The sequence below is a fragment of the Geotrypetes seraphini genome, chromosome 1 (genome assembly GCF_902459505.1).
Source record: "Geotrypetes seraphini chromosome 1, aGeoSer1.1, whole genome shotgun sequence".
Classification (NCBI taxonomy): Eukaryota; Metazoa; Chordata; class Amphibia; order Gymnophiona; family Dermophiidae; genus Geotrypetes; species Geotrypetes seraphini.
Window position 1 is genome coordinate 426,453,010 of NC_047084.1, and position 16,273 is coordinate 426,469,282.

The 16,273-nt window shown below is 38.9% G+C and overlaps 1 protein-coding gene across 1 annotated transcript; it reads right to left on the bottom strand.

Annotated features, from left to right (window-relative positions):
- Window positions 1–733: 733 nt before the first annotated feature.
- On the bottom strand, window positions 734–15,974 carry CER1 (cerberus 1, DAN family BMP antagonist). The gene is made up of 2 exons (XM_033961315.1): window positions 15,477–15,974; window positions 734–1,252 (listed from the first exon to the last, which is right to left on the bottom strand). Exons 1-2 carry the CDS (start codon window positions 15,972–15,974, stop codon window positions 959–961), a joined length of 792 nt encoding a protein of 263 aa, XP_033817206.1. The 3' UTR covers window positions 734–958.
- Window positions 15,975–16,273: the final 299 nt, after the last annotated feature.

The window sequence follows — 16,273 nt, forward strand, 5'->3', positions numbered from 1 at the left end:
TCAGTCCTCTGAAGCAACCCGCTCTACTCTGTAACACCTCTGGACATATCCAGAAATCCTCTTCTGTAATCCGCCTTGAACTGCAAGGTAATTGCAGAATAAAAATCACTAATGTAATGTAATATAATCATAAGACAAAGATATCAAGATCTTGAGTACCATATTAATTTTTCCCCATATTGATTTCCAAAAATTGAGTATCAAGGGACAATAAAACAACAAGTGATCCTGTGTCCCTACTTCAAGATGACAATGCCAGCATCTATTAGACTTTGAACTATCCAACTTTTGTAAACGAACTGGGGTCCAAAAAATCCTATATAACAAAAAGAACCAAGTTTGTCTCATAGGTGCTGACGCTGTACACCTCATCCTCCAACTCCAAATCCGTGGCCATTGTGTAGCAGAAATATGCTGCTTTGTTTCTATACTCCTGTCTTAAGCTTGTTTTAGGTTTTTTTTGCCAAATATTCAGATATTAATTTGTACCACTTAGCAGCCTGATGTCCTTGAAAATCTGTCTGGAAAAATAGGCCCGGCAAGCTATACTGATTTTTTAAGTAATGCCAATCAGGGAACCCTTTCTGAATGGCCAGTTTCAACTGCAACCATTGATAACCTTGAGATTTTGAAATGCCAAATGATAGTTGCAATTGTAATAAATTTACCATTTTCCCATTCTGAATTACATCATCTAGAGTACATATACCTGCCTTCAACCAATGTTTCCAGAGGATTTTAGACTCACCGATTTGTATCTTGGAGTTTAACCATAGGAATTGACACATGGATTGTTGTATTGGAATAGGAGTTACGGTGTTTATAAATTTTAAAAAACAAACTCATACTAGAATATGACTAATGGTTATGACCTTTGAAAACCAAAAAAAGGTTTCCTTTCTATTTTCACCTAGAGTTTGGGCATTTCTTCTGCAAGGCTCCTTGAAAAGAGGCCATTTTAATCCATGCCATGCAAATCGGTCTCTGCATTTGCGTGGAGAGGCTGAAGCTGAGGGTGTCTGTCTTTCTGGACATCACACTTGCACTCTTCCACCACCATGACCATCTTCACCACAGCAGACGGCCCACTGCAGTTCATCATTAGGCGGCTCATGGTGAACTTGGTGGGCAGACAGTGGGAACAGAAGGAGTAAGAATGGTCGTCAGGTCCAGGAACATGGAAAGAGCTGCACTTCCCAAAGCAGAGATTATTGTGCACCACTGTATCTTCACAGTTCTCATGTACAATACTCTAAAAGAAGAAAAAAGAAAGTTGTTGGTTTATAATTATGCTTTTCCATATATTTTGGATATACAACTAACATTGTGGGTTAGAACTGAAGTATGTTAGTTACCCTAGGTGACTTTTTTTTGTCATTTTGACTCGATCTAGGTTTAGGTTTTTTGTTTGTATTGTGTTACTTACTTCTGTACTCCATCTCAAATTTTTTAAATAGAGCAAGTTATACATTTTTAAATAAATAAAATACATTTTGTGCAATAGTCATAGGGATCTGCATTTGTTAATAATAATAATAATTTTATTCTTATATACCGCCATACCCAAAAAAATTCTAGGCGGTTCACAACAAGGTGAGCTAATACATGGGATACAGATAAAATACAAATTAGAATAATGGACTTAAAAACAGATAAAGACAGAAAGCATTTAAAATATAATGCAGAAAATACCGGCATGGCAGGGAAAGAAGTAATACAAAGAACAGATAAAATCAGGTTGAATATAAGGAACTTGATTGAAAAAATGAAGCAGAATGCATTAAGATACCAGCCTATCAAAGAGTTGAGTCTTTAACAATTTTCTAAAATCAAAATAGGAAGAGACCTCTAACATAATTTTTCCAAGCCATACATTCAATTTAGCGGCTTGAAATGAAAGGGTTCTCTCAAGGAACTTCTTATAATGACAGGATTATATGGAGGAATATGAAAACATATATGTAGGCTCATATATGTGGGGAGAAGTTGTAGACCAGTGCACATTAGACTAAATGAACACAAGTCACGTATAGCTACAGAGAGCATCCAGGCACCTCTAGTCCAGCACTGGATGGAAAAAGCTCACACCATAGATGATTTAAGATGGAGGGTCATAGATTGTATAAAAGAAGGGTGGGAAGGTGGTTACATTGAGAACAGATTAAATTTCAAAGAACAACGCTGGATATACACTCTGAATACGGTGCATCCAGGAGGATTAAATTTAGAAATAGAATGGATGACACTAGTTTAGGCTCCTACCACTGAACTGATGTCATCAGTGAGGTAGTTAATGAGCCACCTGATTTAAACAGAACCAAAAAATGTCGCGGCCATCTTTACATAGAAGAACACACGTCGGGATGCTGTGGAGCAAAACAAAAGGGGTAATTTTACTTCTAAAACTAGAGCTGCTAAGATATTGAGGGATTAGTTTAAAGTTTTAGAACAATAAAACTGATGCATTTACCAACTCTTGCCTCTTATTTGCAGGGGACCCGTTCTTGAAAAAGCCTTTGGGCGAAACTGGTTGAACCTTAAGGTCCTTCTCGAGGTTTAAAAAAAGAATGAAGAAATAGCTAAAGCTAAGTACAAAAGTTTTAAAGTCGTATAAGAAAAGTTTATCGATTTGCACAAAACATAGAATTTAGAGCATAAGCACTTTAAAAAAAACTAAGGTCTGATGATGAATGAAAGCCAGAAAGAGAAACAAGCCTTCAAATAATTTGGCTGGTGGTTGACTGGCACTGAAGACCATAGAAAGGTATTAACTGAAAAAAAGATCACTTAGAAATTAGGCACTTTGAAGTTTATTATATGCAGTTGTGGATTGATGGGTCAAAGAAAAATGAGACACAAGATAACCTGGTAACAAACCCAAAACTGATTTATAACAAATACAAGAAAATTTGAACAGAATTCTCGACTCTATCGGCAACCAATGGAGTTTCAAATAAAAAGGAGTGATATGCTCCCATTTTTTTAAACCAAAAATGAGGCGAACGGCAGTATTCTGAATCACTCTCATTTTTTGAAAATTTTCTTGTAAGCACCTAGATATATAATGTTACAATAATAGAGAATACTTAAGATAGAAGACTGCACCAGTAAATGAAAGGAAGTATACATTAAAGAGGGAATTCATCAAGGATGCTAACTGATTTAGTGTGTGATAAATGCTAAGATGCCTGTAGGAATATAATGGGCATCAGCAATTATCGAGCACTAAATCAATTAGTGTCCCTTGATGAATTCCCCCCTAAATTGAATTCACATATATTAACCTAAGAGCTAATGAATGCACATTAAGTCAATTACTGCACATTAAAAAGTCCTAGCACATATTATTTAAATGAATGTGTAAAGCATATTGAAGAAAGTTCAAAAACTGGGGGAAACCCAAATGAACTTTTTCTAAATCTTAGCACCTGCCAAGTAGATTACATAGATCAGAGGGGATCTTACCATTTATTTATTTAGCATTGTGAAAAATGCATTTTCACGAAACATGTAATAGTTATTTCTCTGTGGCACACCCAATATTACATTACATTACATTACATTACAGATTTCTATTCCGCCATTACCTTTCGGTTCAAAGCGGATTACAAAAAGAGTTATGGAAAAAGGGTTACGTTAGATCAGAGAAGATTTCCAAGAGAGGGAAAAGTAGGATCTGGGGTTAGGGAGGGGATGGTAAGAGGGGGGTTAAGCTTTATCATGGTATTAAGCTTTATTAAGGGATTTCTTGAAGAGTATAGTTTTTATTTCCTTTCTGAACATCTTGTAGTCTGGGGTTGTTGTCAATAGGTTGGAGACTTGGTTGTCTATCTTCGCTGCCTGAGTGGCCAGTAGTCCGTTGTATAGTTTTTTCCGTTTTACTTCTTTGATTGGGGGGTAAGTGAATGAGGTGTGTGTTTTTCTATGCCTGGTAGAGGTGGTTTGGATGAGGCGGTGGTTTAGGTATTGTGGAATTTTACTTCCAGTGAATAGTGAAACTGCAGATAAGGCACAATTTAAGATACTTTTTAAAAAACAGGGCTGTCAACCCATTCCTGAGGACACAACTAGCCAGTCAGATTTTTGGGATACCCACAATGAATATGCATGAAATAAATTTGCAAGCACTGCCCCCTTGTATGCAAATCTATCATGCACATTTATTTTGGAGATCTTGAAAACTCTACTGGCTGGGTGGGTCCCAAAGACTGTGTTGAGAATCCCTATTTTAAAGCATCATTTGTTTTCCAGAGCTTATCATTTAATATAAAATTTAAGGGCTTCTTTTCACTAAACCACAGTAGAACTTTTTACCATGGGCCAGCAAGGTAAATGCTCCAATGCTCATTCAATTCCTTTGAGTGTCAGAGCATTTGCCTTGCTGGCCTGTGGTAAGAAGCTCTTCCATGGTTTACATACGAACATAAGAATAGCCTTACTGAGTTAGACCAATGATCCATCTAGCCCAGTATCCCATCTTTGCGGAGGCCAATCCAAGTCACAAGTACCTGGCAAAAAACAAAGTAGTTGGATTCCATGCTACCGTCCTATGTCTGCCTCAACAGCAGACTATAGTCTTTTCCTCCAGGAATCTGCCCAAACCTTTTTTAAAACCAGCTACATTAACTACTCTTACCACAACCTCTGGCAATACATTCCAGAGCTTAACTATTCTCTGAGTGAAAAAATATTTCCTCTTATTGGTTTTAAAAGTATTGCTTTGTAACTTTGAGTGTCCCCTAGTATTTGTAAATCTTGATGCAGTAAAAAATCAATCCACTTGAACCCGTTCTACACCACTCAGGATTTTGTATATTTCAGTCATATCTCCCCTCAGCTGTCTCTTTTCCAAGCTGAAAAGCCGTAACCTCTCTAGTCTTTCCTCATATGAGAGGAGTTCCATCCCCTTTATCGTCTTGGTGATTCTTCTTTGAACTTTTTCCAGTGCCACTATATCTTTTTTGAGATAAGGAGACCAGAACTAAACGCAATACTCAAGGTGAGGTCACACCATTGAGCGAAACAGAGGCATTATAACATTCTTAGTCTTGTTAACTATCCCTTTTCTAATAATTTCTAGCATCTTGTTTGCCTTCCTGGCTGCCACTGCAAATTGGGTGGAAGGCTTCAGCGTATTGCCCTTGATTACACCTAGATCCTTTTCTTGAACGCTGACCCCCAAGGTGGTCCCTAGCATCTGATAACTATGATTTGGATTATTCTTCCCAATGTGCATCACTTTGCATTTGTCCACATTAAATTTCATCTGCCATTTGTATGACCAGTCTTCCAATTTCCTAAGGTCTTCCTAAAGTTTTTCACAGTCCACATGCATTTTAACAACTTTGAATAGTTTAGTGTCATCTGCAAATTTAATCACCTCGCTCATAGTTCCAATTTATAGATCATTTATAAATAACTTAAATAGCACTGGTCCCAGCACAAATCCCTGTGGCACACCACTATTTACCCTCCTCCACTGAGAAAAATGGCCACTCAACCCTACCCTCTGTTTTCTGTCCAATAATCAGTTTCACAATTGAACATTGCCTCCTATTGCATGACTCTTTAATTTTCTCAGGAGCCTCTCATGAGGAACTTTGTTAAAAGCCTTCTGGAAATCTAGAAGGCCTTTGTCCACATGTTTATTCACACCTTCAAAGAAGTCAAGCAAATTGGTGAGGCAAGATCTCCCTCGGCTGAACCCATGCTGACTCTGTCTCATTAAATTATGTTTCTCTACATGTTCCATTTTATTTTTTATAATTGTTTCCATTATTTTGCCCAGCACCGAGGTCAGGCTTACCGGTCTATAATTTCCTGAATCTCCCCTGGAACCCTTTTTTAAAATTTGTCATAACATTGGCCATCCTCCAATCTTCAGGTACTACAGACAATTTTAACAACAGGTTAAAGATTACTTACAGCAGATCAGCAATTTCATGTTTGAGTTCTTTCAGTATCCTAGGTACTGGTCCAGGTGATTTATCACTCTTTAACTTTTCAGATCAGGTAGTAACTTATCAAGCTTTTACAAAGCTGCGGTAGAGGTTTCTACCATGGGCCAGTAAGGTAAATGCTCCGATGCTCATAGGAATTCTATGAACGTTAGAACATTTACCTCGCTGGCCCATGGTAGAACCCTGTACCGCAGCTTTGTAAAAGCCAGTGCTAATCAATAAAATGTGCATTTAAATTAAATTAAACCCCACCCTACTCCATCAATGAAAAAAAAAATTGGAAAAAGATAAACATGTATTAAGTCTTATCCAGATGAATAGGATGAAAAAAAATAGATTTCCTTGGACATTAGCAATGCAGCTATCTCAAATGTGTTCTGAATAGATAGTACTTGGGCTTTCTTTTGTTGGAAAGACCTCCAGTGCAGTAAGGTAGCTTTGACAATATATGGAAAAATTTGAAACTTTTGTCCACAGAACAGAGTTTTAACCCCAAAGTAAGATAAAATTCATCTGTTCTTTATAAGAAGAGACAACTATGATCGTCTTCTCTGCTATATGGGGAGTGTGGCTCAGTGGTTAAAGCTACAGCCTCAGCACCCTGAGGTTGTGGGTTCAAACCCACGCTGCTCCTTGTGACTCTGGGCAAGTCACTTAGTCCCCCCCATTGCCCCAGGTACATTAGAAAGATTGTGAGCCTGCCGGGACAGAGAGGGAAAACTGCATGTAAACCGTTCTGAGCTTCCCTGGGAGAACGGTATAAAAAATTGAATAAATAAATATATCCTTCAAGAAATCCATTTAAACTGAATTCACCATCAGATTGACTATGAAATATATTTGTAAAGAAGACATAACTTGTGAGGCTCATGTTTCTAAGATGCGCTAATAATATATTGTTTGCTAATGATTAGCACATGCTAAATGCTAAGAAGCCCATTTTATTCACATAAGCATCTTAGCATTTAGGCCCTAATTCTGTAATAGACACCTAAAGATAGGCACCTAGATCGGTGTGCCTGATCAATCTAGGTACCTAACTTCATTTTTTAAAGTGGCTTAATTGGTGCTGATAATTGAAAGTGCCATTAAAAACCAATTTAAAAAGCATAAAAAAATAAGCTGGCTTTTACAAAGCTATGGTAGAGGTTTCTACTGCAGGTCAGTGAGATGAATGTTCTGACGCTCCTATAAGCATGGAGCATTTACCTCGCAGGCGTACAGTAGAAACCTCTACCACAGCTTTGTAAAAGGAGCTCTTAATTAGCTGGTAGGGGTCTACACTGAGGTGCTTACTAGAGAATGACACAAGGTCTTTTTACCATGGCTAGCCATGGTTAACTCTCAGAAATGGGGGGAAAAATCGCTCATGCTGTGGGTATGGGAACAAGGCTTTTTACCACCGTGCGGAGCGGTAAATGACCTTGTCCCCGCAATGGATCTGCTATGAGTCACCTGCCTTTCACCCCTCCTAGCCAGCAGGCCTCCTCCCTCCCTCCCTATTGCAGGTCCAACAGGCACCCTCCCTCCCTCACTTGCTTGCCCCCGATTGGGGGTTAACCCCCCCCAAATAAAAAAACAACAACAACCTGCAACTTCCCTGGGTTGACTCCTTTGCACCTCCTGGGGTGGGTCTACCAGCCTCTTAGAAGCTTTGTGGAAGAAGAGACAACATCGCATGTAGGGCTGCTTCCATAAGAACATAAGAATTGCCGCTGCTGGGTCAGACCGAAGGTCCATCATGCCCAGCAGTGCGCTTACACTGAGTGAAAAAACCAGCGCCCTAACTGAGACTAGCCCTACCTGCGTACGTTCTGATTCAGCACGAACTTGTCTAACTTTGTCTTGAATCCCTGGAGGGTGTTCTCCCCTATGACAGATTCCGGAAGAGTGTTCCAGTTTTCTACCACTCTCTGGGTGAAAAAAAACTTCCTTATGTTTGTACGGAATCTATCCCCTTTCAATTTTAGAAAGTGCCCTCTCGTTCTCCCTACCTTGGAGAGGGTGAACAACCTGTCCTTATCTACCAAGTCTATTCCCTTCATTACCTTGAATGTTTCGATCATGTCCCCTCTCAATCTCCTTCCAGACCTTCTTCTGGCCAAGTCCCTCCTTCCGATGTAACTTTTGTTGCCCAACTCATAGTGCTGTTTATAGAATAATGCTCTGAATGGATTTTGGGGGGAGCATCAAACTTTGAGCACAATTTACTAAATCTACTCTTTATGGGCTTGCATTTGCAAATCCAAAGTATGAATATGAGCCTCAGGTGTTTCAGTCCTGATCTCCATCTCAGCAGATGATTCATGAATGAAATCACACAGTTGCTCAACTGTCCCTTTCACAAATTGCTCCATTATGTTAACAAACCTCCAGAGATATAGAGAAACATTGTGTTCCATCTTTCCAGTGCTCTGGATATCTGGAAGTGAAACCTCTTGAGGGACAGGAACAGAGAAACTAAGTCCATAAGGCTCTCTGCACGTTGGAGAAGATGGGACCAAGCTGCTCAATTCTCCTAATGCAGGTCCTTTACAAAATGTGCTACTATGGGGGAGTGAAAAGTATATTGCAATCTGAAATGTTTCATAGACATATGTTGGAGATACTGGGAATTTAATAGAACTAATAGGTGAGATAACAGACTGGGGCGAGGGGGGGGGAAAAATAATTTGTTCAGTGGAACTCAAGGAGGCTCCCAAACAGATCAAAGTTCAGCAACATCCACTGCACTAGACTCGCTGGTTCTGACAGCTTTTGCTCTTCAGTCGGAAGATGCTAGAGAAGTGAATAAGTACGGCTGTATCATCTGCTGGTAATAGAAGATCAAGTCCTAAGGCTGAGGATGTTAGTGGGAGTAGTTGGAGAATTGCTATGGAGGGGCATTTCCAATATGATGTGGATGTGAAATATTTGATATGAAATATACATTTTTAAGATTAATTAATTTATTATGAAAATTGAATAACTGAACACTTTAAAGAAAATTATTTATGAATCCAAATATAATATTTAACATCACTATAAGAAGTATTTAGAAAAAGAAAATAAGTTACTATGAGCCAGTGATGATCTGACCACATAAAGCTCACCGCTATGAAAGGATAATGATGCGATGGAGTGGTGGGGCTGAGGCTCTAAACAATAAAGAAAAAGTAGTGTGGGACCTTTCTGGAGGGGAGTTTGTTGATACTGTAAATCCAATTTTGGACATTTTGGGAAAAACATCCACAAATCCAGTAGAGAAAATGGGCATTTTTGTGGTTTGAAAATGGCCATTTCCTAGAAGTCCTTAGTATATGTCTTTAGTGTATCTATTTTATTTATTTATTTTAAAAATTTCTATACTGTTTATAACTAAACGGTTTACAGAATTACATACATAATTTAAAACAAAATCATCATAACATAGACATACAAATAATCCTTAAAAATCATTTTTACAAACTAAAACCATTTTAAAAAAGATCGTGAACAGTTCATCAGCGTTGCCAGAGAGGGCAATTATTGACTAGAAAAAGGCATCTGCAAATAGTTGCGTCTTGATTGGTTTCCTAAACATACCCTTTTCACGGCAATTTCGTATTTGGCCCACAAGGGAGTTCCATATTTTAACTCCTGCATAGCAGAAAGTCATTTTACCAGTCTCAACAAGCCTTGGGTTCATATTATATCTATCTTTTTGAACCATTTTTGAAAAAAAAAAAAAAGTCCAAATAAAAAATGCACAAAACTAGCCATTGGGATGTAGGAGGGGCAAGTATTGTTAGCAGACTGGCTACATAGACATCCCAGTAGAGCAATGGGGCACCACAGGGGGTACAGCAGTGAATTTCACATAAAAAGTCCCAGGTACACCATAACCTCCTTACATTATATGGTGAGCCCTTCAAAACTCACCTAAAACCTACTGTTCCGACATATAGGTGACACGTGCAGGCATAAGGGCTATTGGGGTGATCTACAGTTGAGTACAGCAGGTTTTGGAGGGCTCACACTTTCCACCACAAGTATACTGGTTAGAGTGAGATATGGGCCTGGGTCCCCTTCTTTGCTTAATTTGGATGTTTTGAAGTTGGAAGTTTTTCCAGTCAAAAATGGCCCAAAAAGTTAAACATCCGGAGGGCCTAGACATCTAAATAGGTCATTTTTGAAAAAAAATTTGGACATCTAGTAGTTTCAAAAATGGATGTTTCCCACAAGGTCAGGGCAGGGAAATATCCAAAGTTGGACTTAGACGCACTATCGAAAATGTCCCTCCACATCAGTACCGGTTTTGCTTGCAGTCTAAGGACCCCTTTTTTACAAAGCCGCAGTAGCAAGTCCCAGCATGGCAAATGCGAGGCAGCCCACAGGAACTGAATGGACTGTGTTGCATTTGCCATGTGGGAATCACTGCCATGGCTTTGTAAAAGGGGCCCTAAGTCCTTTGTTATGAGGCTGGAGATGATTTGGAAAGTGAGCTTTGATTGGCTAAAATAACTCTCTCAAGTGAATGTGCTGGTTCAATTAGTACAAAGTGAAAAAAAACCTTTAAAATTTGGGGAAAAAAATTACTCAAAAAAGGAAAAAGGATATGAAACGTTATTTAAGTTTTTCAGTCATCAATGATAAATGACAACAAATTTAAGGGGGTAAATTGAGAAAATGTAATGTAATGTGGAAAATGTAATGAGAGAGAATCTTAATTTATTAAACTCCCCCTCCCCTTGAATGAAATGTGTATCACCATTTGAAATATATTGTAGATATATATTGCTAATACAATAGCTATATTCTTTGGCCACTTGCCACAAAACACATATACAGGTAATATTTGGTTTTATATGAAGCTCTATACTAAACTAACAAAGCTGATCAATGATGAGTGCAACACATCAATTTCAACAAGAGTTGATGTAGAATGCAGTGCAAGATTCTGATTGGTACAGTAACAAGGGATAGCAAGAAGAGGCACTGGATCCATCACAACCAACGTGGGAACTCAAGTATTTTTATTAAAATAAAATGATAAAAAAGTTGATTGATTTTTTTAATGTATTTCTTATGACTTTTTTGTCATTTTATTTGAATAAAAATACTTGAGTTCCCACGTTGGTTGTGACGTCTCCAGTGCCTCTTCTTGCTATCCCTTTCACAGCACTTTGAGGCTTTGTTTTTTTCTTTTTTTTTTGGTTCTTTGGTACAGTAACAAACCATGCGGAAGGCACATTCTGAAGAAACAGCTTAAAAGTTTAATATACATCTTCAAATTCACTATCCACTTCCTTTACTAACATGTAGCATGGATTTGAGCGCCTGCAGCGGCGGTAACTGCTCCAACGCTCATAGAATTCCTATGAGCGTCGGAGCAGTTACCGCCACTGCCACGCTACGCATTAATAAAGGAGGGGGTATATATTACCTGTAGATATATGTTAGACATGCTGGTAATTGTGTGAAGAAAGTTTACCATCATCTACTTGGTTTTTGATCTTTTTTTAAAAAAAATTTTATTTTGTTTTTAATGCCAACAAAAAGTGCAATACAATTTATATACAAATAATGATAATCAACCAAGCACTTATAATCAATCAGTATCTATACAAAAGATAAAAATTCCCTCCCCCATCCATCATTACCATCAGGAATAATACCAAAACAAAAGATATACCCACCCTCCCTGGATGTGTGGGTGAAAAACAACGGAAAATAAAGATAAAGGACAACTATAGCAAATGTACAAAACACGTCAATGGACCCCAAACTAATCTGAATATCTTATTATGCCCCAGCATGTCAGCATTCATTTTCTCATATTTATAAGTTAAACATAAGCTCGCCCAACAAAAAGGAAAACTAAGGTGATCCCAATTCTTCCAATTGCGAGTAACCATTTGCATGGCTATTCCGGCCATAATAAGGAAAAGCAGGCATTTATAGCGGTCCATGGGGGGCTTAATATGCAATAACGTTCCGCATATAACCACCTCATACATCCTATGATCTGTCTTATAAAGAGAAATAACCTTTGTATCATCAAGTGCTGCACATTAATGTTACAGGACTTTTGGAAAGTTCTGGCTCTGGAGCTGTCTCTTTTCTGTGACATTAAACTAATCTGTTTCTAATAGAGAAAGCCTGTTAAAAATTTCTTTTTGGAATTGTCAAAATTTATTTTAAAAATGTGAATATCTCTGGGTGTGTCAAGAGAAACAAACAAACAAAAAAAGTAAGCAGTTTCTCTTGTTATATCTGGGTGTTTTGCAGTTGGTGGTCTTTTTTTCCCTTAAATTCCCACACAGATGCATAGTAAAATGTAAGGCTCAGAAATATATATTCTTTGCACTCTGCCAGTTATCAGCCTTTGGCTACTAAAAGTTTAACATCGTTGATTTTTAGCTCTCATTTAAATAGAACCGTAATCTAAGATGGTAGCTTATTCAGTTTTATTTTTCTTTATTAGGTTTACCTCTGATTAGAACTAATATCTTTTTATCTTTTGTCTTCCTCATATGGTGGGCTTCAGACTGTTCCTAGGTATTTCTTTTATTGTGGAAATAATTCCTTTTCCTTTGAATTTGTTTTAATTTTTTCCTTGTTGATTTCTATTTCTGTACAAGTATTTTGCTTGATTTGGTCTATGAAAATTACATTCATGTAATAATCATTATTATATGCACTGCAAGAGCATGGGAACACACAAAAAATGCTTACCAAGATCTTGAAAAGCTTCTTAGTGCACTAAATGGGCTCCAGAAGTGGGTGCTGCTTGGGCCTTGCCCCTTTGGCCATGCTCCATTGCTGCATACCTGTGGTCACATGCTACACAGCAGCAATTGCCTTTAAACAGTGAGGCTGATCCTAGAAGATTTCTGTCCTGGGTCAGGAGAGATGCTGGTAAACAGGTAAGGACCTCCCTTCCATGCTCAACAAATTGCAGCAAAGCTCCTCTTCCCATACTTTTCACAGCAGTACTTCCTTTTAAACAGTGAGGCTGATCCCGGAAGATGAAGTCATCGGTGTCGGACTTTCATCCAGACTTAAGAGGAATGCCAGTAGACAGGCAGAAACCTCTTTCCAAGCCAACAAACTGCTCCAAGCTCTTTCTTTTTCTTCCAGCTCTTAGTATTTAGAGCTGTAGTCTTTTTATAACACAGGGTAAGTTTGAGGAAATCAGATTGACTGATCGTTTCTACTTTGCTTCTGCTGTCACTCTGGACATTTTTAAAAGTGGTTTTATTGTGTTTTGTTTTGTTGAGCCACTGGTTGCAATGTCTAGCAGAAACAGTGGCAAAAATAACCCAAGCCTGTAATCCATTCACATGTTATAGTGGCATATCAAGTAAAGGGTGTGGGGGTGGGATTAGGATTTGATATATCGCTTGGACAAGGTGTATTAAGCGGTTTATATTCAGGTACTCAAGATTTTCCTTATCTGTCCCAGCAGATTCACAGTCTATCTAATGTACCTGGGGCAGTGGAGGATTAAGTGACTTGCCCAGGGTAACATATACTGGTACAATGTAGATTGCATAAATTATTCAGTGTGCTACTTCAATTTTTCATGCCAGAAATCCAAACCCTTTTACAGTGGGATTCTCTAGTGTGTGGAAAGTTGCCATTCTGTCTGAAAAGTCATTGTTTTAATAATCAAATAAACCCAGTTGAAAAAGATGAAAAAAAATCAGCCAGAAAAATATAATCTTTTTCTTGTTTCTAGAATAGAGGAACAGCAGAGGAGCCCAACGTAGTACACCAAATTAAACAACAACAACAACAAAAAAAACTTTTTGTGAATAAAGGGCGGGTCCTCAATCTTCACAACTCTTAGTTGGGGGAACCAAGTAATGCTCATAGGAATTCTATAAGCGTTGGAGCTTTTACCGCAGTGGCCAGCGATAAAAACCCCCCTAAAATGGCTTGATAAAAGGAGGCCTTATTTATTTATTTATTTATGTGCAAAGACTTGTGTAAAAAAACCCAAACCAGGATCATAGTGAGGGGTCCTTTTACTAAGATGTATTAACCAATTTAGAGCACACTGATGATTTATGCTTGTTAAATGCTAAGAAGCCCATAGTGAATGGTAAATGTTAGAACACTTTAGTAAAAGGACCCCTAAAAGTGCCTGCAGACATGCCCGATGCATCAGGATGCTCTTACCCTTGATGCCCCAATTTCCACACTTCTTATTTGAACCAATATTGCATAGACTAAGGGCTCCTTTTATCAAGCCGCTAACCCCCGCGCTGGCTAAAAACTACCGCCTGCTCAAGAGGAGGCGGTAGCGGCTAGCGCGGCCGGCGGTTTAACGCACGCTATTACGCGCATTAAACTGCTAGGGCGGCTTGATAAAAAGAGACCTAAATCAGTGGTCCCCAACCCTATCCTGGACCACCAGCCAGTCAGGGTTTTTGGGATAGATCTAATGAATATGCATGAGAGAGATTTGCATATAATGGACGTGACAGGTATGCAAATCTGCCCCATGCATATTCATTAAAGCTATCCCAGAAACCCGACTGGCTGGCGATCCTCCAGGACAGGGTTGGGGGCCTCTGGACTAAATGGAACTATCTGATCATCCTCGTTGTTAAGCACTTGCAGATCCGTCTTCTCCTGCACCTCAGGATGACTTTTCATACTATTGCGCTTAGGACCAGATATGGCAAGCACTGTTCCCGCAGACACAAAATTAAATTTTTAAAAAGAGAGAAAGAAAAAAAACTTCAGTATATCTGGGCCTTAGAAAAATATAAAATGTGATTTAAAAATAAGGTTTATATACTGACCATAGTGGGGGTTTTTTCTGAAATAAAGACCCCCCCTTTTATCAAGCTGCATTAGGGTTTTTTTTAATCGCAGGCCACTGTGGTAAAAGTTCCAACACTCATAGAATTCCTATGAGCGTCAGAGCTTTAACTGCAGCAACCTATGTTAAAAAAATACCCTAACACAGCTTGATAAAAGGGGGCCAAAGTTAGAATTCAGCATTAAGTAATGGACTTTAGTGATCCCTAAGTTAGGTTGATTAGGCTAATGAATGTTTGAAGATGCAATCATCTCTACCCAACTGTTTGGCTGGTTTCCTCTTAACAGTTTTAATATACGAGGGATCTTCAAAAAGTTTCCATACTTTTTTATGTTTTAAAACACTATTTATTAAATATCTCAAAAAGCAAATTACATCACCGTTCCACATAATCACCCTGTTGCCAGACTGACCAGTCACAGGGTAACTTAGTAAATGGCGGCAGATAAAAACCTGAACGGTCCATCCAGTCTGCCCAACCATACATGCTCCATAAATTAATTTAATTTAAATGGTCCTTTTTCTTAGATATTTCTGGGTCAGAAACCCAGAGCCCTGCCCGGTACTGTGCTTAGGTTCACATGACATTCTATCACACACCCTCTTACCATTTCTCCTGCCCCAACTTCATATGTTAGGCTAGCTTGGTGCACCGAGAGATGATGGGCTTAAGCAACTGTTTGGGCTGGCTTACCACTGCACTTTTTATGTAGAGCTCTTACCTGAGAGAAGGGCAGAGTTTTGCACATCTCCTCAAGCACCTCAGTAGTCTTGATGGGCAGGATCAGATCTTGGGAAGCTGAATTCTTCTGGAACACAAAGTGGTTCCAAAATTTCTTGGCGTTCTTCTTATGGTGGGGCTCCAATTTCTTCTCATTAAGCAGTTGAGGTGGGAAAAGGCTCCTCATGTCATCAGAGTTGAAAGACTGCTGGGGTAGATCCCAGTTTTCATGTTCTTTCTCCTTTTGGAGCTCTATGGGTGGAAAATTTAACTGGGAGGTTTTCTTCAGACCTGGTGTATTGTCCTCAGTGGTGGATAAAGCCCCTCCCAAGCCTGGGGCAATTACAAACAGGCCTTCCTGCTCCATCATCTCTTCATAGTCCATTGAATCATGTACTGGGAGGTCACTGTTGTGGCTTTCAAGCCCAGTTCCTGCTCCATATTGCTGGGGAAGGAAGAGAGCTTTCCTCCTTCTGTTTTTCAGAAAATCCTTGTCCATTCCTGCTTTGGTAAGGCAGGATACTAGCAGTATTGATAGCAGAAGTTGGAACATGCTGAATTTACCTTGCCTGGGCTTTTTGTGGGGGACTCTCTCGCTCTCTCTCAGTTTATAGAAGATCCCTCCCCACATATAAAGTAACTTTGTAGTGGGAGGGGAATGGACTGCTTTTATAGTAGTTATCTTCTCCTGGAGCAGGAGGGTCTCTATAGCTCATGACTGATGATCTTAATTATGATAAGGGCATTTGTGTTAATTTAATCCCTTCTCTTTGTTTTGGTGTGTATATGTTAAAAGCA